Source organism: Protopterus annectens, chromosome 6.part0, assembly GCF_019279795.1.
Source record: "Protopterus annectens isolate FY-2018-M chromosome 6.part0, PAN1.0, whole genome shotgun sequence".
In the NCBI taxonomy this organism is placed as follows: Eukaryota; Metazoa; Chordata; order Ceratodontiformes; family Protopteridae; genus Protopterus; species Protopterus annectens.
Genome location: NC_056737.1, coordinates 433,622,133 through 433,645,275, shown reverse-complemented (window position 1 = coordinate 433,645,275; position 23,143 = coordinate 433,622,133). Strand labels below are relative to the sequence as shown.

General features: G+C 41.6%; 1 protein-coding gene across 2 annotated transcripts in view; it reads right to left on the bottom strand.

The window, feature by feature from the left end:
* Window positions 1-23,143, bottom strand: part of KNSTRN (kinetochore localized astrin (SPAG5) binding protein) — a 1,051,623-nt gene that overhangs the window by 266,613 nt on the left and 761,867 nt on the right. For both annotated transcript variants that reach the window (XM_044074175.1, XM_044074176.1), the window contains one exon: window positions 2,772-2,833. In XM_044074175.1, coding sequence (XP_043930110.1) covers window positions 2,772-2,833 — 62 coding nt within the window. The remainder of the gene's footprint in view (window positions 1-2,771; window positions 2,834-23,143) is intronic.

The following is a 23,143-nucleotide window of genomic DNA, read 5'->3' as shown; positions in this document are numbered from 1 at the left end:
TTTCCAGGGATAACCTGGGTCCAGAAAAAGGTGGGGTAGGTGATTTTGTTCTAATGAAGGATCCAAGGATTCTGCAACTTCAGAGCTGGACTAGACAGCCCTGTCAGATCAGGGGTCCATTTTCTATGTTCCTTCTCCCTGTGCTTTTCAGAACTTTTCTCCCAAGATACCTCCTTATTCTTGTCTTTTTCTTTAAGTTTTTCTCCTTTGGGCTTATCTGAAGACTTCTTACTGTAGGAAGAAGACGACATCTGTGAGGAGTTACCATCTCTCACATCGGCAGGGAAAAGCCCCTTCAAGGTATTCTACAATAGCTGGTCAGACAGCACTCTAGCCTCAAAAGTGAAGCAAAACACAAAGGTGTGCAGCCTCTAAACAGTAAACACAGTGTGCATCTGAGGGGGAGATCCAGTGGCCGCAGAAGACACACCTTTTAAATCCAAATGCCTGATTCATCATCCTGCAAAACAGAAAAGTTAAACTCCAACAGTAAAGGCAGCAAAAGGGAAAAAACTGTAAACAACTAGATTAGGCCAAAAACTGCTGATAGCGACAAAAACAACTCTGACTAACAGCAAGGATGGACACTACCCACTAACAAAAATCTTTTACTTTATTTTTTTTCAGACACATATATATATATATATATATATATATATATATATATATATATATATATATATATATATATATATATATATATATATATATATATATATATATATATATATACATACATATATATATACATACATATATATATATATATATATATATATATATATATATATATATATATATATATATAGAAATAACCTTGAAAGATCTATGGAAAGAAATGAAGTAACAATAGTTACTATATAGACTGAAAATCCTTTGAAAAAATATTCGCTTATCAGCCAAAGAGCTGAGCCAAGGAGAACTGCATCTCTAACATTCAAGTTGTAAATGAAATCTGAGGTATTTAATTGGAGGAGTGGAATTGTGGGTAGGGGAGATGCCTGGTCCTTAGATCAAAAGGTTAAGAACTGCTGATGTTCTATCTTTATGATCCGACAACCCATCAGTTGGGGACGGATGGAATAGAACATTGGATCTATTGTCAAAGCTATAATCATTTCTTCATGATGAATGATTTAAAAATGTAAAACTAGTGGCAAAGTACTTACATTTCATACTCTGCCCTACTACTTGGCCTAAGTGAAAGAAATAAAATGGTACCAGAGCACCCAGAATGAATAATATTGCACAGCTAATAAAAACTGATAATTCACTTATGCAGTTGATAGCTAGTTAGCATTGTTTTGAACTGGTGTACCATGCAGTACCAATGTTTATGAGAAATGTAATAGCTTGCCAGGACTTGCTATTGCAAACTGTCTACTGCATTATCTACAACATAACCTCATATGGAAGGTGTCTTGCATGCTGGTCAAGTGTGAGTTGTAATATGCAATGTAACATATATAAATTGAAGTTTCAATATTTTTGAAGAGAATAATGCTGGGAATTTTGGAGATAAACCAGCTGGTCATAGGGCTATGAGTATATTACACTAAATTAGGTTTATTAGACCAGTACAAGATGAAAGGTGGTGTTAAATGAAGTGACAATTAATGCACTACTGTCACAGAAGTGAGATCAAACTCATGGTAAAGTATAGTTGAGGTACTAAGGGTAAACGCTAGAGGATTCATTTCATCTTCAAGTTAAGTGCACGTTTATATGGATAGAGGTAAACTAAAGAGAATCCTGAATGTGGAAATACAAGAGGGGTAAAAAAGGTATAAAGATTAGTTAAGCCAAATTATACTGGATTCTTGAATACAAAATTATCAAGGGTTAGTTTTCAAATGTGATCAATGGGGCTACGATGGTATTACTCTGTCACTATTATTTAACTTGAGAAACAGCTTTTATAAAACACTGTACATAACTTCTAAGAATATTCCTTTTGTTAAAAGTTTTTTTTCGATCACTACAGTTATAACAGTCACATTTGGAATAGAAATGCTTTGGAAGTGGCTTTGTGCTACATTGCCTTACTTGAGAAGACTTAAGTCTTACCCTCTTGCAGATTCTTAGTGGGAACCATCCACTGGCACCTGTGAGTGATGGACTAAAAACCGTGTAAGACATTTGTTGTTTACAGTCTAGACTCAAGAAAAAGGTGGTACATCAGCAATTCTGACTTGTGAGCTGATGGCTGGAGAAAAAGTAAAATGTCTGTACTTCTCAAAGTACCAGATATAGGACATTTTAACAGCATTAAAAGAAGCAGAGCCCTAGAAAGGCACCTGGAGGGGAGGTTCATGTGCTCCTTTGTGGCAACTTGACAAAAACTTGAACTAGTCCCTGAAAGGGTACTATGAGTACTTACAGTGTTCAATGCAGATAGGCGATTTAAAGTAAGATGTATGTTTTTCACACAGACTGTTGCGTAAACATTAAATAGCTTTCCTAAAGAGATTAAAAGGCTGCAAACAGTGAAAGAATTCAAGAATACACATGCTAGGGAATTATCTCAACAGAGTCTAAATTAAAACTGTAACTGCAATCTACAGTTTATATAAAAGTAGGAAAAAATTAGGTTGATCATATTTTACTGATCAAGAGACTAGTTTTATGGCTGACTGTCTAAGCAGAGTGGAAAAAAAACATGTTTAATATTTAAACTCCGGCATTTTAACACATTATTAATTGCAGATAAGACACAAGTGCCTTAAGTTTTGTTTTCAAAAAGAAAAAAAAAAACAGAACAAATGTCTTACCTGTACGTTGGACCTTATCTGGTTATTTTCTTTGACTGTGTCGAGGATCTGGGTACCAGTAACTTAAGACAAAATAATAAATATGTTTTAAAAATAAATATTTGGGTCAAAACAAGAAACACAAAGTAGTTGTACAAGTCAAAGTTTTAAAAGTACTTTAAGACATCTAGAAAATAAATATCCTTGAACTAACTTACTAAAGTGCTTTATTCTGTGCAGTCAGGAGCTCAGCAAGTTCAGCATGAGGAGGTTGAGTAGCTAGTTCACAATCATAAAAAACTAACTGTACTAAACTTTGTGTTAAAATGCTTAAGTTGGTACTAAACCATCATATGTAACTAAAACATCATACAAACATACTATAACAACTTCTGTCTGGACACAAACTCCATGCCCCAAACTATCACCTTCAAATATACACATAAACCAAATGCTCCCTTTTCCTCCTTAAAGACTGAGGGAAACATAACTATGACTTAAAAATGATAAGTCTTCAAACTACAGATCTCAGATGAACAGTGACTGTTAAATTCAAGAGAAGGAAGACAAAGTGCAGAAAGAAACCTCATCAACAAAAATTAAATATATGGCATGCACCAAGTCTTTCCTTTCATGGCAGGGCTAAGTACAGTTCGATGCAATCTCTACAACAGTACATGTCTGAATGAGAATCTTGCCACAGAAACTTAAATAGGCTCCAGATCAAAGACGCCTCTCCTTTTTTCTTCCAGGAGTCAAACATGCCTCTGCAAGTTGGTAACAAGTTCTGCAATGTGGGTCTGACTTCAGTTAAAACATATCACATACAAAATGCTAATGCTCCTGCATCCAAGTACACAAAGGGGTTTCTTATTCAGCTTCTGCCTTGGTGATGACAAGACTGATATGAATGGATTGGTTTACTGATGATTATAAAACATTTCTGGAAGGACATAAGGGCTGTCCAAAGAGATATCTAATCCTTGAGAAAGGGCAGATACAGTTTCCCTACTTATAAGGGCTTCCAGCTCCAAAATTTTGCAAACAGAGGTGATGGATACGAAGCCGCGGTGGTGCAGCAGTAGTGTTGTCGCCTCACAGCAAGAGGTTCTCCCATTCGATTCTCGGCTGGAGCGCCTTCTGTGTGGAGTCTGCATGTCCTCCCCGCGGTCGAGTGGTGTTCGAAAGACATGCGTGAATGGGCGTGCCTTCGGTGAAGGTTTGGCGTCGAGCTGGCACCTCGGCACCGTACAAATCTACTGCCAATCATTAGTGGACCTGAGTTCCGCTGTGGTGACCCCTAACTGGGAAAAGCCGAAAGAAGAAGAAGAAGGTGATGATGGACACCAGAAAAAAAACTATTTTCCAAGATATAAATTTAAATGTCACAGAATCAATGGTCTAAAAGGGGGACAGGCAAACAAGGAGAAAGTAGTTCAACTCTCAGGTGAGGAATGAGAATCTTCAAGCATGGCCAGAGATGCAGCACTCCTGTAACAAAATGCTTAAAAAGCCTGTGCTGGTACATAATCCTGCCATTCACAAGTTAATAATTGGCAGAAGAAGCTAACACATCATCTTGGCCTATGGAATAACCACAGCTGATGCAATGCAAGTGCCCAACATAGGTCAACATGAATTGCAAACTGGCTGACTGGGGCATAAGGGTAAGGCCTTTGTTTCCCAGTTACAAGGAACAGAGTTCAATCCCAGCATCCAGTCACTGTCTGTGGGAAGTTTACATGTTCTCCTAGTGTCTGTGCAGGGTCCCTTCTACCTCTCAAAAATAAGCCAGGTGCTTTCACCTCAAAGACTGGATGTACTGGGTTCAAAGCCAACCTTTCAAACTGACTTCAGAGATATGCCAACGGTGCACCCAAAACTGCATGGAGAGATGAGTGACAGCACAGACTCTATGAGGTGCCTATTGGGGAAAGAGTTGTGTAGACCAAATGCTTTAGGCATTAGCTGTGGTGTGCAGCATCCTCTAGGTAGGAGGACACGGATCACAGACTATGTGTCTTGTCAAGGCTAGCCACTCGGCATTGCAAAAATTGGCTCTAGGTGATTATGGTCATACAGACTAACATCACCAAAAACAGGAATGAGTACTTGCCTGTGCTAAGTGGGTTGAGGAAACAGTCTACGCCTAAATGAGCTAGGGACCCATGCTAACAGTTGGTGGAGCTAGGCTCTACTACTGTCCAGTGTGTGCCTATCAAAGCCCAGCAGCCCTGGGTGAACTAAAGCTATTGGCTGACTGGAGTAATGTACCCTTACCTGGAACAGCTCTGTTAAAGCAAAGCTGGATATCAAACCAATCAGCTTGACAAAAAGGAACTAATGATTGCTACACTGAAAATAGTTTCACTAACAGGAGGCAACTTTGAAGTGGATGACATGATGGTAAGGAGGAGTAGACTGGACATCTTGTGTATCCATGAGACAACATGGGGGGCAGCCACTAAAGACACTTGGATGAGATCCACAGTCTACCACTCAGTGGAAGAATACTAGAAATGGTGTGAGAATTGAGGTGAGAGAGCCTTCTTAAGACAATGAGGGATGCCAAAAATAGTGAGAGACTCATGGCAATAAGATTCTAGTGTAAAGATAAGGCAGCATTCATAATCTCAGCCCATGCCTTACAACAGGGGTTGGGAAGGTGAGGAAAAAGAAAGCATTTAGACAAAAGTTGCAAGACCCACTAGATAAATGGGGACAAAAAAGGAGTAAGTATTGAGAAGGGGGAAGTGAAATACATAAATCAGGATGGAAATACACACATCAGGACTGACGGAACAGAAAATAAGGATTGCCCAAGTCCACAAGAGTAGGGCATATGAATGGAGGACAAGAAGCCTTTCCAGACTTTTGTCTGGTAAATACCCTGATGATGGCAAACACACAGTTCACCAAAAGAGGCCGTCAGAAAATTACAAACAAGAGTGGTCACAACATGCAACATACTCCTCTTACTAAGGATAGGGCATTGGGGTAGAAATCAAAGTTTTATTTTTTATTTATTTTACATTTGTTGACCGGGCTAGTCTAGGCTGGATATATTTCCATTTTCAGTAGAGGCCCGGGGAGATAAGCTCCACACAAATTTTAACAAAAAAAGTCAAAAAATAAACAAGCAAAAGAACAAATCATCTTAGATGAAAAGACTTAAAAAAAAAAAAAAAAAAAAAAAAAAAAATAGTACCCAAAACAGGTATACACATGAAAAGAGTCACATTTCTAAGAATAGCAGTATTAGCTGTAATAACATCAAGAACAAGGCACAAAACAGAGAGCAAAATTGACTTATAATATTATATAGAACTAATCTTTGTAACAAAAGGAGAAAGAGAAACTCTATAGAAGGAGAGGAGGAAGGGAAGCAGTTTAAGAAAAGTGAAGGAAAAGTTAAAAGAAAAATGGATGAGAGAGATTAACATCGGGGAAAGAAGAAACAAAAAAATAAACTGTAAAAGGAGACAGACTGAAGCAGACTCACAAAAAGAGAGAAAGAAAGTAGAGTAGTAGGAAAGCGCAGAGTAGTAGGAAATATTGCAAAGTCATCCTTAATGAAACGGTCAGTCCCTTGCATACATCACTAGTAGCCACACACTGCTACAGGCAGTAGTGAGAGAAGACTCAAAGGTGTACAGAGGCTAGGCTTAGGACCTGAATGTTGACTGGGGTGAAAGCACAGTTTTTCAAGGAAATACTCAGGATTCTAACACCTCAGAATGATTTAATAGGTTGAGATGAAGAAGAATGACAGTTATCTCACTAACAGCATATATAGAAATTACAGAGCAGTTATGCAGCTGAGCCAGGCATGGAAATAAGACAAAAAGGGAAAACCAGTGATGGAATACGAACCCCAGGAGGCCATCAAAGGAAAGAGAGAGACCAGGGAGAAGTAGGAAATAGATGCATCAGGCTAGGAAGGAATACTGGTTAGCTAACAAAAGGCTAAGAGTAGCTGCAATGGCAAAGAATAAGAAGTTATGTACTTACCATAACGTTCCATGTTTGTTGTCCACCTCATCTACATTTTTGCAGGTTCGTTCGGAGTCAATCTCAGCTCTGACTTGGCTGAATACTAAAGCTGGAGAGCTTCCACTGGCTCAAGGCTAACCCCTATCCCATGATGCTCTAGGCTACATCCCCAGATCTTGTTTGCAAGACATACATAGATGTTTGGCAGGAAACCAAAAGGAAAAAACAGAATCCATATCATCTTAACTATGTATGTAAGTAAAGAGTTGTCCACCAGTTCCTCCAGGAACACAGGATGGGGGCAGGAGGGAGGGACGCAAGAATGTAGGCGAGATGGATAACAAACATGGAACGTTATAAGTACATAACTTCTTAATGTTATGTTGTCCTATCTCACCGTAATTCTTGCAGGTTGGGACAGTGTCCCTAGCACCTTTATCCCCAGGTGGCTCAGGAAAAATACTCTTCAATACAGTGGATCCAAAGGAAGACCTGTTCGGAAGGCCACATCCACTTTGTAATGAGCGATTAAGATATGAGGTCTCACCCATGTGGCAGCTGCACAAATAGAATCAATAGGAAGGCTGGCCTGAAAAGCAAAGGATGTTGAGACTAATCTTGTGGAATGTCCTCTTATCTTCCCTGGCAGTTGTTTATTATTCTTACTGTAAGAGAAGGAAATGCAATCAGTAAGCCACTTTGACAAAGTTACTTTGGAAACTGGCAATCCATCAGAAAAGGACACAAAAAGCTGTTTGGATTTCCTGAGGTCTTTGTCCTGTGCAGGTAAAAACATAACTGCCTATGTACATCCAACTAATCCAGTTTATATTCTGCCTTATCGCTGTAGTTCGGAAAAAATACAGGCAATTCAATGGATTGGTTTATATTATTCTCTGAACAGACTTTTGGGAGAAACAAGGGATTAGTTCTCAAGGATACCCCATCCTTGTGAAAAATGATAGGGTATGAACAGAGAGAGCTTGTAGTTCCAATACCCTCCTGGCAGAGCTTATGGCTACTAAAAAGAGAGTCTTCCACAACAAATATTTGCCTCTGGGGGAAGGAGAGTCTTCAGTATCCTGGGAATAACACTGAGACTTCTGGAACCACATCTTCTTCTTCCCTCGCTGATTCCTGGAGAAGGTTCACTGAGGGGTTGCGATACGGATTCCAATGGCAGAGGCTTCTCATCCTTCTCGCTCTGGACCAGTGTGTCATGTACCATCTTTCCAAAGAGAGTAGAACCATTATATGGGGCATTTGTAAAAGATGCCTTGAAGGGCTCTGAAAAATACAAAGTCAGAGCCAGGCTTGACGCCTGAAGGCAATACTTGCGCCAGCTGCTCTTACTAGTGTGAGATAGAAGCCGCAGACAGGTATTGGCAATGGAGGTGAGGGTGGCCATCTGAGAGGAGAAAACCCTCTTTTCCTCTACTAACATGGACCCTAGGGAAAAAACACTCAGCAACCTCTAACTAGGTCTCACTAAAGCCTAATTACATGTGCCATGTAGTTCAGTGGACATATAGATAACGTTGCTTAAGCGTAGACCCGCTTCCCAAAATGGTCCATGTTCCTAGACTCTCCGTCCGGCAGATGGACTGTGGAACTCTCCTGTGTGAGCTCCTTCTTGGTGGCTGCTACCACCACCATGGCAGTGACAGGGGATCCCTTCGACCAGTGTGGTTTACAGGATGGGGCACTGAGGATCTTATCAGGGAGTTTGGCGATGGTCTCCATCGTGTTCGGCTCCTTCCACCCATGAGATGCAACTAGATCCACCAGGGGATCCGCGGGAGGGGACACCCAGGATGTAGAGGGTCCTGCGCCAAATGCCTCCAGGAACACAGACTTGTCAGGATTGGGCTTTTGGACAGACCACCCCCCCATGCTGACAAAGGATCTCCATGATGTCTCCATAGGAGACATCCTCAGGGGGTGACAGAGTGGAACCCACCCCTTCTACCAAGTCAGTGTCCTCCATGAGGGACTCTGGTGGGGAGTCTAAGTGCCTCCTTTTACATGTGTGCTTTTAAGGAGCCTCCTCAAAGGGGGGGGGGGCTCTAGGGAGGACTCGAAAACATCCAGCTGTTCCCGAGGGGGAACTCCCTGAGGAAGACAGCCAGCAGGCTATCCTTGAGGGGCCATGGTGGCAGAATCCCGATCAGACACAGAGGGAGCCAGGATGGACTCAGAGGACAAAAGCATCAAGGGTCTCGATGGAACTAAGAGGACCCTCTCCACCACGTTGAAAGCAGAAAGAGAATGCACTCCTGGAGCTGGGACCATGACCGGGTCTGTAATCCTCTGAATCAAAGGGGAAGCTGAGGCCGAACCTCCAGGTGCCGACACTCACAGCGGACAGCTCGGCTCTGAAAAGCTCAGAGCAGACACCACCACATCAGATCTGGTGCCGAGACTATGGCTCTGAGAGCTGGTTGGTTCCGAGCGGGTCAGAGCCGACCCGCTTAGGACAATGGTCGGCATCAAGGTGCAGGGTACAATCGGCGCTGACCCCCTTGATGCAGAGGGACCTTGGACCCAAAGAGTCTGAAGCTGGAGGTTGGATTGGAGAAGGAGTGATCGGGATGAATGCAGACTGCATGCCCCCAGCTCTTGGGGGGAGGGGCAGGCAAGACTCCCATTTAAATGTGTGTGTGGATGAATCTCCGCATCATCCTGTCCATCTCAACTTCAGAGAGGCTGCGGATGGACCTGGCAGAAGAGGCCACTGACACCGGCCTAGAGAGGTGGTGAGGGGAAGCCAAAACCAGGGAAAGGACCAGAGACACCTCCAGCTCCAGGGAGAAGAAAGGAGAATGGAGCTAGGGGCGGGAAACATGAGCTAGGAGACGGGTTAGATTTTGCCAGGGGCTCAGTCGAGGAAGCGTGGTTGGCAGACTGCTTCTTCAGCCTATCCCGGTCCCTATGTTTGCACTTTTCTCCATCCCCGGTCCTCTTGGCAGGAGGTTGAGTCCTAGAGGCTGGGGCGGAGGAAGCAGCAGAGAAAGCTGAAGTAGAAGATGGGGCCTCCAGGGTAGGAGGGGGGAGAAGGCCCTTAAGGATGAGCTTATTCCTCCTGTCGATGAATGTGCAGGGATTGAACCCCATGCAGATCAAGCAGGAGGAATCGAAGTGTGGGACACCTAAACAAACTACATAGAGTGTGGTCATCCACTTTGGCGAGCTTATGGCCACACTCTGAACACTTTTTGAAACCCGGTTTTGGTGTCTCAGCCATAGTAAATGGAGAGAGAAACCCAAAGCACACACACACACACACACACACACACACACACACACACACACACACACACACACACACACACACACACACACACACACTCTAGAGATGAAATAGAGAAGGAAAAATCTTTTTTTTTACCTAACGACCAACGCTTGAGCATGAGAAGGAAAAGAGTGAAAGGGAGAAAAAGTTAGAAAAGTATAGCTAAAGCACCAAAAACATAACCAAAACTTCCTACAGCACGGTCCACTAGAGTTACACGTGGCAAATGAGATCTGAAGGGAGGAAGGAGACAGGGCATTATGGGTAGGGGAGGAGCTTGGAGCTCGGATCCAATGCTGGTAAAAGGAGGCCTAGTCAGATGTGTCCCGGATCAGTGTCGCACAGGTTATAGACCAAATGAAAACATCTTCAGATCTAAAGTTCACTACCCTGGACACTGACAACCTACCAGGTGAATACCTTAAAATGGTAACTGACACCTTAGATTACCATATCTCAATCAAAAATTGATCACTGCATGAATTCTACTTTCCTTTACAAAGGTGGTAACACCTCAGATTACTCCAAATGTAGACCAATATTATTATCTTCCCTGTCTGGAAAAGTGTGCACATACACAGTTGCTTAGACATTCACTTGACAACCACCTCCTTTTCACCATCCAGTATGTTTTTTTGACCTAACCATAACACCACCATATATCTACTTGGTTTTACAATTACAAAAATCACTCAATCAGAAATTCAGCTTAGCTCAACTTGTCTCTGCTCTATTTCTAGATATTTTCAAAGGCTTGAACACTTTCTCTATCAGTAAATTACTTCAGTATTTCATCTCTCTCTACCTCTCCATCAACTCTATCCTGATTCAAAAGTTACCTATCTGATAGATCACAAACCCTTAAATAGCAATCCTGTTACTTCAACTTCCTCCCATTCACTGTAAGTTTCACCCTCAAAAGTGCCATACTTGGACCACTTCTGTTTCACATATTTATTAATGATTTACACACCATCCACACACACTAAACTCATATAATATGACTGTTAAACATTTGGACTGTTAAACTTCAAAATCACCTCCTCCTACAATATAACCATTGAAGTCATCACCAGTACCAAACATGGGTATCCTTATCAATGATAATCTGAACTTGACATTCACAGTCAACAAGCCATCAAAAAGACACCAGAAACTGTCTTTTGTATAGAGTAAAACACTTATAATTGGCACTACTAGACAGTCTCTGGCTGCTACCAATCTTCTACCCCCCACCCACCCAGTCACAAACATACATACCACTCAAATGACTAAACTGGGTCCGTGGTATAATAAGATCACCAAATTTCCATTCTACAAATTCTTACAGGCTTATTATTCAACATTCAAAACACCTAAACAGTCTAACTCCTATACCAACTTAGCCAAGCTCAGCTTCTAGTCACACACCAACTAATATGCCCACCCAATAAGTGTCCCTTCTACAAGATATTTTGGAATTTTACTGATGCAAGACATCACTCCACTCCTCTGACAAGTATCTACTCTTGTTAACAAAAGTCATATAAATTTAGCTGGAGATTCCCTTTATTCTAACTGCATAGTCAAGATCAGCAACCCCCCCATAAGATTCGCAGAAAAATTGCCAAATGTTTAAGTTTAAAATCAAGCATCTCATTCACAGTTCCTTTGTGTGTTCTCATACCTCTCTGGGATAATAAACCCCATGTCCTTTTTCCCTACTACCAAACTAAGTAAACAAAATGAAATAAGCAACAAATTGTGACACACCTCACACAATACTTCTCCTGTAAACAGTGTATATAGTAGACAACTTCCTGATTAGGCCTTACTAATTTGTTGTCCTTTATAAATCTCATATATTCTGTACAATACAATTTTTTTCTTAACTCAACCTTCTCTTGGCATTGCAAGTCTAACTTCCATTACATAATTTCAGCTCATGCAATCTTGTGCTTAGCAGTCAGAACTGTCTGGAATTTTACTTAATCACAATACTCAAGTGTCGTGTATAGTACTTTCTTGTCAACTTGCATAATACAACTTGTACAGAACTGTGTGTGTGTATCATCTCAATAGTCTGCAGTTTTACATTGCATTATTTAATTTTACTGTTTTGATTATCTGTGCATTTTTCTTGTAAATGGAGCTCTTCTGCTCAGGCCTCTGCTGAAAAGGGGTTTATACCTAGCTGGACTTCCCCAGTAAATAAATATAAATAACACAAGTATGAAAAGTGCTCAGACTTGCAGTAGGAGTGGGCGTGCATCACAGCTCAACTCTAAGCCCATTCATGTCAGTACTGGAGATGGACTACACTGTCAAACAGGTCAGAGGGGACAGATCAACAAAGCTGCTGTATGCAGACAAAGTGGCACTACAAGCAGACTATCGATAGGAACTGCAGGAAACAGGAGACTGGAATGCAAAACTCGGGCACTTGGAATGAAACTGAGCTATACCTGTCAACTGTACTGACTTTCGGAGAATGTCCAGATTTTTGCCTCATGTTTTTGGTCTGTTCCTCATAAAGTTTGTGATTTTTCTGGATTTTTGTGGTAAATCAGTGAGGATTAAATTCACTAAACAGTGACAGTCATTTGAGTTTAAGACTTCATATCATTCAGAAAATGCATAATAACTCAAGACCTTTTATTCTAGCAACTTTCTAAGTTTATAACAACAATATTTAAAATTTGTTCTGTCATATTTTTGGCTTTGTCCAGCTCTTTTATGCTAAGGTTGAGAGCTATGAACTGAGCACAGACAAATAAGGGAAATTAGAAAAACTATGAAAACAAAGAGAAGAGAACATTAACAACTTCAGGTATCTGGAAAGGTGGTGGTGAAAAGTAGACTGAGGTCAAAGCTAGAATAAAATGTGCTGCAGCCAAATTGTACAGACTGGCAGGAGGTAATATGTGACAAAAGAATGCCAACAAAGCTAGAAAGTAAGGTGTACAAAGCAATGGTGCAACCAATGTTTCTGTATTGCACAGAAACTTGGGCAGTGAAGGAAGTTCGACTAAGAACTATTGAGATGATGGAGATAAAGTGCCTGAAACAGGGTAATATGCTCAGTGAGGATGTAATGAAGACCTGAGGATGTCAGAAGGCCCATTTGCAGAGGTCAATGAAAACATATTACTAAGGTTCAGTCACACTTACAGGAAAGCAGAATACAAGTTGATGAAGTTGATTTTGTAAAGACAGGAAGAAATCAAGAAAAAACTGAGGATATGCTGCCAAGAGACAAAGACTGTATGTGCAAAATCCTACAATAGTCATGCATGACTATCAAAGAATATAGAGCAGTAGCACTGAATAATGAAGGGTGGTAACGATTAATGAGATGCAAAATCTTCATGTATAAAAAGAAGGATGATAGTAATGAGGATTGGGGCAGTCCCATCAAATGGAGAACATGTCTGCCTGGTAAAAGGCTTACTAGCAGCCTCAAGCATTTCTGTTACGCTAGTCAAAAGGTTTAATGAGATATGACTAGTGGATCCAACACAGGAGCTAGGCCCTGAGATGGAGCTTGATATTGCAACAATCACTGGGAATACCTTTGGCTAAGATTGCAAGTCTCTATAACTCCAGTACATAACAACCCAGGTAATATATTTCTCCACCACCATGGAACGATGAGAATTACCTTTGGTCTCTCTTCCCTGAGCTCTGTGAAGAGGCATGGAATAAGGGGAACTGAGGAAAGATGTACAAAAGTTTTCCTTGCTAGGATATGGAAGAATACATCCACTGAACTTCTCTGTGACCTGTAGCACCAAACAAGAAGGAGGTAGGATATTGCAATCTACTTAATGGTGAAAAGGCCACTCTAATGAATAAGAAATTTGGGAAGTCAGTGTCAGACATGGTCCCTGAATTCACAACTCAAGGAGAGGACCAGAGGAATGGTTCAGTTTACCATCACATTCACTTTGCCTGCAATGTGAAATGCCCCATGTCTATGGCCCTCTCCATATGTGAATCATCTCATTGCACAGAAGGCAAGATCACATGCCCCACGGTTGCTCAGGTGGCATATTATGGATCGATTATCAAACTTAGGAGAGCAGGAAGCAGCTCTCACTTCAAGGCTTTCATGTCCAAGGACCAGAAGCAGGTTTCCCCTCCCAAAGCTTTAATGGTCAGGAGCCAGAAAGCTCTCCTTACAAGGTTTTATGGCAAGAGAAACTGCTTATACCTCCTGCTGGCCCGATAAGCCCCTTTTTCATGTGGGACCAATATGGAGAAAGTACAGTTTTGTACCTACAATAAATGTAGATGTTCGAGTGCTAAGACAGCTGCAGTCATAACAGATGGGTTTTCCTGCCATCAGGCGGGTCCTCGGTCGGCCGAATTCCAAAGTCTAGGTCCGGCGTCGGATGTCGTCGCTTCTTCCCTGACGTCAGTGCGACAGGGGTATAAAAGAACCAGCCAACGCCATTTTCTTCAGTTTTTCTTGCCCCAGATGTCAGGTGTCCCCAGAAGGAAGGCAAAACATAAATTTATGCAATAATGCAATGCAATATAATCAAAAAACAGTAGTTGCAAGCAAATAGACCATAAAAGAATACCCCAATCAGGTTTAGGCCTGTCCCAAGAGGGGAAGGAGGGAGGGAAACCTGGACTGCAGCTGTATTAACACTCGAACATCTACATTTATGGTAGGTACAAAACTGTACTATGTTCATCGTGCATACAGCTGCAGTCATAACAGATGGGTAGAATCCCAAAGCTAAAAAGGGGTGGTAGGCACTAAGTGGAACTAGGAGGAGCCAGGATGCCCTGCAAGACTGCAGTGGCAAAGCCCGCTCTAGATTTGGAGTATAATGGTAGGTGATAGTGCTTGGAGAAAGTATGTACAGAACTCCAAGTGGCTGCTTCCAAAATATCTTTGGTAGGAACCCCCCTGAGGAAAGCTGCAGAGGTAGCTGTGGCCCTTGTGGAGTGAGATCTGATGCCTGTAGGTACAGTTTTACCATGAAAAGAGAAACAAAAGCATATGCAGTGGGCTATCCATTTTGAGATTGTCTGTTTGGAAATAGGCTTCCCTTGAGCACCTGTAGCATAGGACACAAAGAGTTGCTCTGATTTTCTGAAAGGCTTTGTTCTGTCCAAATAATAACGGAGCTGTCTGTGAATGTCCAAGGAATGTAGTAGTCTCTCTCTTTTGTTTTGTGGATTAGGGTAAAAGGTAGGTAAGTGGATAGCCTGATTCAAGGCTACCCTGGATACTGCCTTTGGCATAAAGGAAGGGTTGGTTCGTAAGGAAACTCTGTCCTGATGGAAAATGATGAAAGGCTGCACAGCCATGAGGGCTTGTAGTTCCGAAACCCTGTGTGCTGAGGTGATAGCCAGAAGGAAGGCTGTTTTCCATGACAAAAATTGCAGTTCTGTTGAAGCAGCTGGCTCAAAAGGAGGCAGGGTCAGTTTTTCTAGAATGAAATTGAGGTCCCAAGCAGGTACTGGTTGCTTCCTTGGGGGTTTTATATTCTTAGCCCCTCTGAGGAACTGTCTTAAGAGAGGGTGAGAGAATAAAGGAGGATCAGTGTTGTATTCTGCAGAACTGGCTGAGGCATGGATTTTGATGGAGGAGAATGAAAGTCCACTGCTTAGCATCTCAGCTAGGTACTGTAATATTTGAGGTAAATTCAGTATTCCAGGATTCTGACCCTTTTTCTGATTCCAAGCACAAAACCGTTTCCATTTTGCGGAGTAGGCTTTTCTAGTAGAAGGTCTTCTGGCCTCCAAAATGACATCCTGCACCTCCTTGGAGAGTAGGGTCTGTTGTGAATTTAAGGAATCCTCCATGCGGCTAGATTGAGTGTTTTCAGCTGGCTGTGAAGAGTTTTGAAGTTGTGCTGAGTCAGTAGAAGAGGCATTAGAGGCAGGATCCATGGTGGGGAATGCGTCAGGCTCCTCAGGAGTGGGTACCAGTGTTGTCTTGGCCAGTCTGGAACAATGAGAATCATCTTTGGTCTGTCTGCTCTGGCTTTTAATAGAACCTTGGGCAGCAGAGGAAGAGGTGGAAAGGCATAAACTGTCATTGTTGTCCAACTGAAAAAGAGTGCATCCACTTTCCAGGCCTGTGGATGAAAGGTCCTTGAGCAGAATTTTGTCAATTGGTAATTTCTGTGGGTGGCAAAGAGATCTATGTCTGGCCTTCCCCATGCTTGAATTATCTTTGTAAAAACTTGAGGATGTAACTTCCATTCGTGTGGATATGTCATATTTCTTCTTGGGTTGTCTGCCAGCATGTTTTCCTTGCCTGGCAGGAACTGTGCGTGAAGTTGGATTTGTAATTCCAGAGCCATTTTCCAAAGAGACATGGCTAGCCTGCATAGGGGATATGAATGGGTTCCTCCCTGTTTGTTTATGTACCACATCACTGTGGTGTTGTCTGTCCTTATCAATAGCTGGCCTGGATGCAGTAGGTCTTTGAAAGCCACAATAGCATTTATTACTGCTAGCATTTCCTTTTGATTGATGTGTAGGTGCTTTTCTTTTTTGGGACCATTTGCCCTGAATGCACCAATCTGTCATGTGCGCCCCCAGGCGTAGTCCGAGGCGTCTGTTGTGAAGACTTGATTTGCTTGAGGCTTGCAGAATGGGAGACCTATGTTTCTTTGGCATGCTTCAGCCCACCACAGAAATTCCTTTTGAAGGCATGGAATCAGTGGTATAATTGTTTCCAAACAGTGGCTGTGTTGAGACCATAAGTTTTTTAGGTACCATTGAAGTTTCCTCATATGCAGCTTTGCACATGGGATTAGCAGGATGCAAGATGCCATGAATCCCAGAGCCTGCAGGATTTTCCTTGCAGTCAGCCTGGTGAAGGTTGCCAGTTTTCTGAAGTACTGAGTCAGTTGCCCTTGTTTCGCTGGCGTGAGGTAGGCCACTTGGGTGTTTGTATTCAAGCTGCCACCCAGGAAAATTAGTGTTTGAGAGGGTATTAGTCTTGATTTCTTTTTGTTGACTGTGTATCCCAGAGAATTCAACAACCTTATTACAAACACCAGGTGTTTCAGAAGTATGCGTTTGCTGTCCGTTTGGATCAGGCAGTCGTCCAAATATGGGTATAATTTGTATCCCTTGAAGTCTGCAGAAGGCAATTACTGATGCCAGGCATTTTGTGGAACACTCTGGGCGCAGTAGATAAGCCAAAGGGCAATGCAGAGAATTGATAATGGGTTGAACCTGCAAGAAATCTGAGGTATCTTCTGCAATCTTGTCTGATTGGGACATGCAGGTGTGCCTCCTTGAGGTCCAGAGTTACCAGCCAAGACTCCTTGCCCAGCATGGGAAGAAGCGGCTGTAATGTGAGCATCTTGAATTTTGGTACGAGTAAATATGTGTTTGGGATGAATAGGTCCAAAATAGGTCTCCAATCTTTGCCCTTCCTTGGTACCAGGAATAGTCTGGAGTAAAAACCTTGACCCTGTTCTTGTGCAGGTACCTCTTGAATAGCTTTCATGTCCATGAGATCTGAAATTTGTTTTTGTGCCTCTGCCCTTTGATTGTGTGGCAGGTTTGGCATGCCTCTCATTTTTGGAAGGGTGTGAAAGTGGAATCTGTAGCCTCTGTCTATAATGTCCAGGATCCATTTGTCTTTTGTGACAATATGCCAATTTTTCGAAAATAATGCCAGTTTTCCACCTAAAGGTGCTGCCATTTGAGCCTTGCTTGGCATGCAAAGGGGAAAGTCATTGGTTCTGCTTTCTGAATGGCTGTGAACTATCCTCACCACCTCTTGGTGTAGGTGCTTGCCATTGTCTGCCTCTAAATGATCCTTGAGATTGCCCTCTACCCTCGGGCGCCTGTATCTACCTCTTTGAGGTCTGTCCGTGGCTGGAAAGGACCAATTTTTTGAAGGCCAATTTCTACTGAAATGTGGAGGTTGTACCTGTAGGAAATCCTTCACTGTTTGCATTGATTTTGCCTTTTCCTCCATTTTCTTTAATACCTCCTCAGCTTTAACACCAAACAATACATCTTTTTGAAGAGGTGCATCTAGTAATTTAGCTTTGACATGATCTGGTAAGGTTTGCTCTTTGAGCCAAGCATGTCTACGTATGACTGATCCTGTAACAGCAGCTCTACATGAGGCCTCTAAAGCATCAAAACCACATTGCAAGGTATGTTTACCCACTTGCTCTGCACTATGCAACAAATCCTGCAACGCCTTCAAGTCTGGTTGTTCAGGTTGTGACATTTTGCCTTTCAACTGAGATGACAAAAACTGTTGATACTTTAACATATGGAACTGACAGTTTAATGCCCTCATGGTTAAAGTGGCCGAGGTGTATACCTTTTTCCCCCACCTTTCTAAAGCTCTGGAATCTTTCTCTGAAGGTAATGGATTTTTGGCAGTGGAGGCCTTAATTCCCTTGGGACCCTGTAAAATAGTTTCTGGGTCAGCCGCATGGCTTTTGTATAGCAATTGGTGTGAATCAGGAACCCGGTAATACCCGTAAGGCTTGACTGGAGCTGGAGGTAAAGAATCTGGGTTAAGGCTGGCCTCTGAATACACATCATCTAGTATGTCTAAGACAGGAGGGATAGCCGGAAGCCTGTGCTGAGGGAGCAAGAGGAAATCCCTGAGCCTTTTCTTGGAGTCTGAGTAATCTTGACCTTCCCAGTGGAAGTGTTCCCTCAAGGTATGCAAAGTTTCCCCAAAAGAGTAGTCCTCAGGATGGGAGACAGAGGGAATGGACTCCTCTGCATCAGAATCTTCAAAAGGGGAGTATGAATGTTCCTGGTCTTCAGAATGTTCTGAAGTAATGGAGGCCTGGTCCGAGGAAGGGTATTCTTCCTCCACTCTGGGCCTTTTGTCCGAGGGGGGTTGAGAACCCCTGATAAGAGTAATCAAATCCTCAGCCATTTTGAGCATCTGCTTTTTAGGCATGGGGCCTTGAGGGGGCCCTGTGGAGCTTGTCTTTTAGCATGCATGGCTGCTTTAGATTTAGTGAAAGCCTTAATGGAAAAAGAAGAAGGCCTGAAGACACCTTGAGAGGTGGCAGGCCTGTCTAAACTCTGAGTTTCCCCGCCAAGAGTGGCTTCGGTATCTATAATCGGGGAGTGGGCCGAAGATCCTGTGACTTCGGGCACAGAAGACACCGCTAATGAAGTGTCATCAGTAGTCAGGGGCTGTGTAGGCGCCTCGCTAAGAACCGGAACACCAGTAGTCGGCTTTAGCGTGGTGTCGGTAGAAGTCGCGGACCTCGTATGTCAGTCCTTATCTTTGCGTCTTTTACTCAAAACTGGAGTCGGAGTATCCGACGACATAATGTAATTAAACTTTTTGCCAAAATAGTGTTGGGCGAACTCCGCCCGACGCTTAATAGTGGATCTGTTGAATGTAGCACAAAAACGACAGGCCGAGACGTCGTGGTCTGGGCCTAAGCAAGGAATGCAGAGGGAATGGAAATCCTTATGCGGTATTTGCTTCCCACATGAAATGCAATTATTAACTTTGTCTGACATCGGTCTGGGGCAAGAAAAGTTTCCCCAACGGGGTACTTAGCTTTCAAGAAGACTTCGGTTGAAAAATATTCGTAATCTCAGGAGCTGGCCAACCGGCACTTGCAAACTGCTTCTGCTTCAGGCACCGCGCTGCAAGAAAGACTGAAGAAAATGGCGTTGGCTGGTTCTTTTATACCCCTGTCGCACTGACGTCAGGGAAGAAGCAACGACATCCGACGCTGGACCTAGACTTTGGAATTCGGCCAACCGAGGACCCGCCTGACGGCAGGAAAACCCATCTGTTATGACTGCAGCTGTATGCACGATGAACATCTACAGCCAGTTTTCAAAACCAACTAGTGAAAGATACATCATTGAACTTACCATCAGACTGGCTGCAAGAATAGAAGGCTCATCACTTGTGGATTTCTGTGGACTGTTTATCACTCCAAGGTGAATTAATGATAGCAGCAGAACTACCGTGACGACTATAGAACCACTAAAACTGCTGCTGATGCAAAACCCATATCCTTGGGTGTTCAAATGACACTCAGCCTTCTAGTCCAGGAGGAATGTGAAGGCCTGAAACCAAGCTCTGTACTGTATCCCACTATCCAGGCTCTTGAGTTTATGATATCCAGAGTTCTCTCAGAAAGTAGGAATGTCTGACACTAGAATGTGCCCAGCTCTGATCCCATAAAGTTAATCCTCTCAAATCTTACCAGAAAAGACTGCTGCCATATTTATGCTCACTTGCAGAAACTGCAATCATAGAAACACACACTGCAGGAATCACACACACACACACACACACACACACACACACACACACACACACACACACACACACACACACACACACACACACACACACACACACACACACACTTTTAGCTGGATTTCAAATAGTTTTTATTCCACACTCCTGGTGCCTTGGCGTTTCGACTTCAATGAGAGGACATATTAAGAAAGAGCTTCCAGTTTAGAAACAGCAGCAATTAACTGAAAACACAAAAGTTAGACCAATCTGTATAATTTCCAACATTTTAACCATTGTTTCCCCATTGTTAGTCAAATAGAACACATATTATATTAAATCTGACCAATTACAATCCACATGTAGCTCTCAGTTAACTGATGCTTGAAATTTTAAAATGCTTTTAACTACTAAATACAAGGAGGTAAAGGTGTCACTTCACAGTTCAACTATGGTGCAGGTAATACTGCTTTCTACTTTGCAAGTTGCAATCCTATCTCCTCTGCATTGTGTTTCCAGACATCATCCAAGTGTTTCAAAAACTTAACTTTGGTCTCTCTGTTAGTTTCTCCAATACATTGTTTATTATTAGCACATGTAAAACTCATTATGTAAAATCATCCCAGTAAAATTGCATGCAAATAGACCACCGATGGGTGACTGATTAATAACACGGCTGTATACCATTTTGCATTTGGTCAGATTTCTACCAATTTTCCTAGGCTTTGCCAACATATTTTTTGCCACATATATCTGTTATGCCTCACTAATTTGCAATAATCACTATAAGATAGCGGAGTAAATTCAGAGTAGCTAGTAACTCATTCCTTTTCTTAACAATGCTTCTAAAAGAATTTTTTAATAGCTCTCAGAAAATCAAGCAAATTTAGCATGCCTCAAGAAGCCTGTTCTACTAGTTCTAAAAATCCTTAATTATTCTGAATAACCTGATTTGATCACTGGTGCCATAATGGCTAAGATGCAATCTACTGGTAGAAAACAAATGCTTTTAAACAAACACAGTTTTAAGAAGTTATTACAGTTATTGAGCTAGGCAGCATCTTCTAACTAAATTGTTGAAAACTATGGCCTTGAAGCAGTAATCGATTAGTAGTGGACAGGGCAAGATCTCATTGAACACAAGATTAATACACATGGAATTAAAAAGCAAATCTGCCCTACTGCTTAACATATAAGTTAATGGGACGCTTAAGTCATTTGCTCCAGCATGAACAAGAATAAGGTCATAACAGCTTGTGCTTGAAAAAGACATTTTGGAAATATGGTCACTAAATTGGTCAGGTTTAAATCCTTGAAGCTAGATACGGTTATCTACTCTATCTAATTATATGAGTGATTTTGAAGACCCTGACCATGTAATTACCCAGTAATGAGATTGTCATAGTTCTTAAACTAAACAGTGTTCTCAGTAGCCTCGTCTAATCTTGTGGAAGTCAGCAGATGTAACAGTTGACAAATTATTCTATAATGACAGTGCAATACTACCAGACAGTGCTCTGCTCAACTCAGATTTGCTTCTTACCTCACCTTCTGCAGGGCTCAAAGGGTAAATTGCTCCATTCTTTCAGATACTTTTCTTATTTGCATCACTACTACATTTTAATATACTTTTCTCTCGGTCATAAGCAGACAGAATAAACTAGGTCATTCTCCTTGGCTTGCTTTTTAATCTTGATACTACTACCTATAGCTGCTTTTATGGTTCTTGTTAATGGTCAACTTGTATATTATTGTATGTTCTCCTTACTGATATTTGAGTGCATCTGTTTCTACTCTGTCACGTACTATATCTGAATCAATCTCAGCACATTTTAAAAATACTGAGTTGATCTATGCATTGTTTCCTACTAATTCCATTACTAACATTTGGATATAAATTTATGACAATTTAAAAATAGACCATATCGAATTTTGTGTAGTTAAACAAGTCAGTCTGTGAGGGATCTAAATCTGTCATCTCTGTCTTCCCCTAAATGATTCAATTTACTAGTAATACAAATTCTTTTATTGGAAGAAGTGAAGACTGTATTTTCTCTCTCTTTCTCTTTTTTTGGACATTTCAGTTACTGCTGAATTAAGACTAACCAAAGACTTTGGACTTATTTTTTTCATTCAGGTTAATTCTACCAGATATTTTCAATTTTTCTCACTTAACTGTCTTATCAAAGCAATATTGTTGGCATTTATGGAACTATTAGTTTCTGCACATTGATCAAGACTTGGCTTACGTGTAGTGTCAAGTTAGTTTCAATATGCCCACTATTAAAACTGTACCCACAAAAAAGTAGTTGTTGATTACATCACATACATTTAAATCTGCTGTATTTTTCCCATAGTAAAAGGGGGCTTTCCTGACTTTTGCCAGATAACCACTCATTAATATAGTCAAGTCAGCAATGAATTTCAGTTCACTGGTTTTGATAATTTATGCATACAAAGGACAAAACAGCCATTTTTAATCAATCATGTCCCCTAGTGCAAATGATTACAACTCTTACTAAATTATGAACGTCTGTCATTTCAGTTACTGGATAAGACTATATTGGTATTAATAAAAGCAGTCACAATGGTAATTTTAGAATAACAAAAACCCTAAATACTGTAACAGGACACAAATTTACATTAGATTTACATTCTTTTAGTGGTGAAAAAATCATACAGAGTAGCCGCATGTGCAAGTAACAAAAGACAGGAATTCAGCCAATTTTAAAATTATGCAACTTTAAGAAAAATCAGTTTAGAGCATTATTTTGTAAGAATATGCTAAAGAGGACATCAATGCTTAAATATTAACTTGCACAAGCTTGCAGTAGTAAGGAGTTTCGCATCTTCCACTAATCGCAAGAATTGTGCAAAGACATACAATGTACATATCTG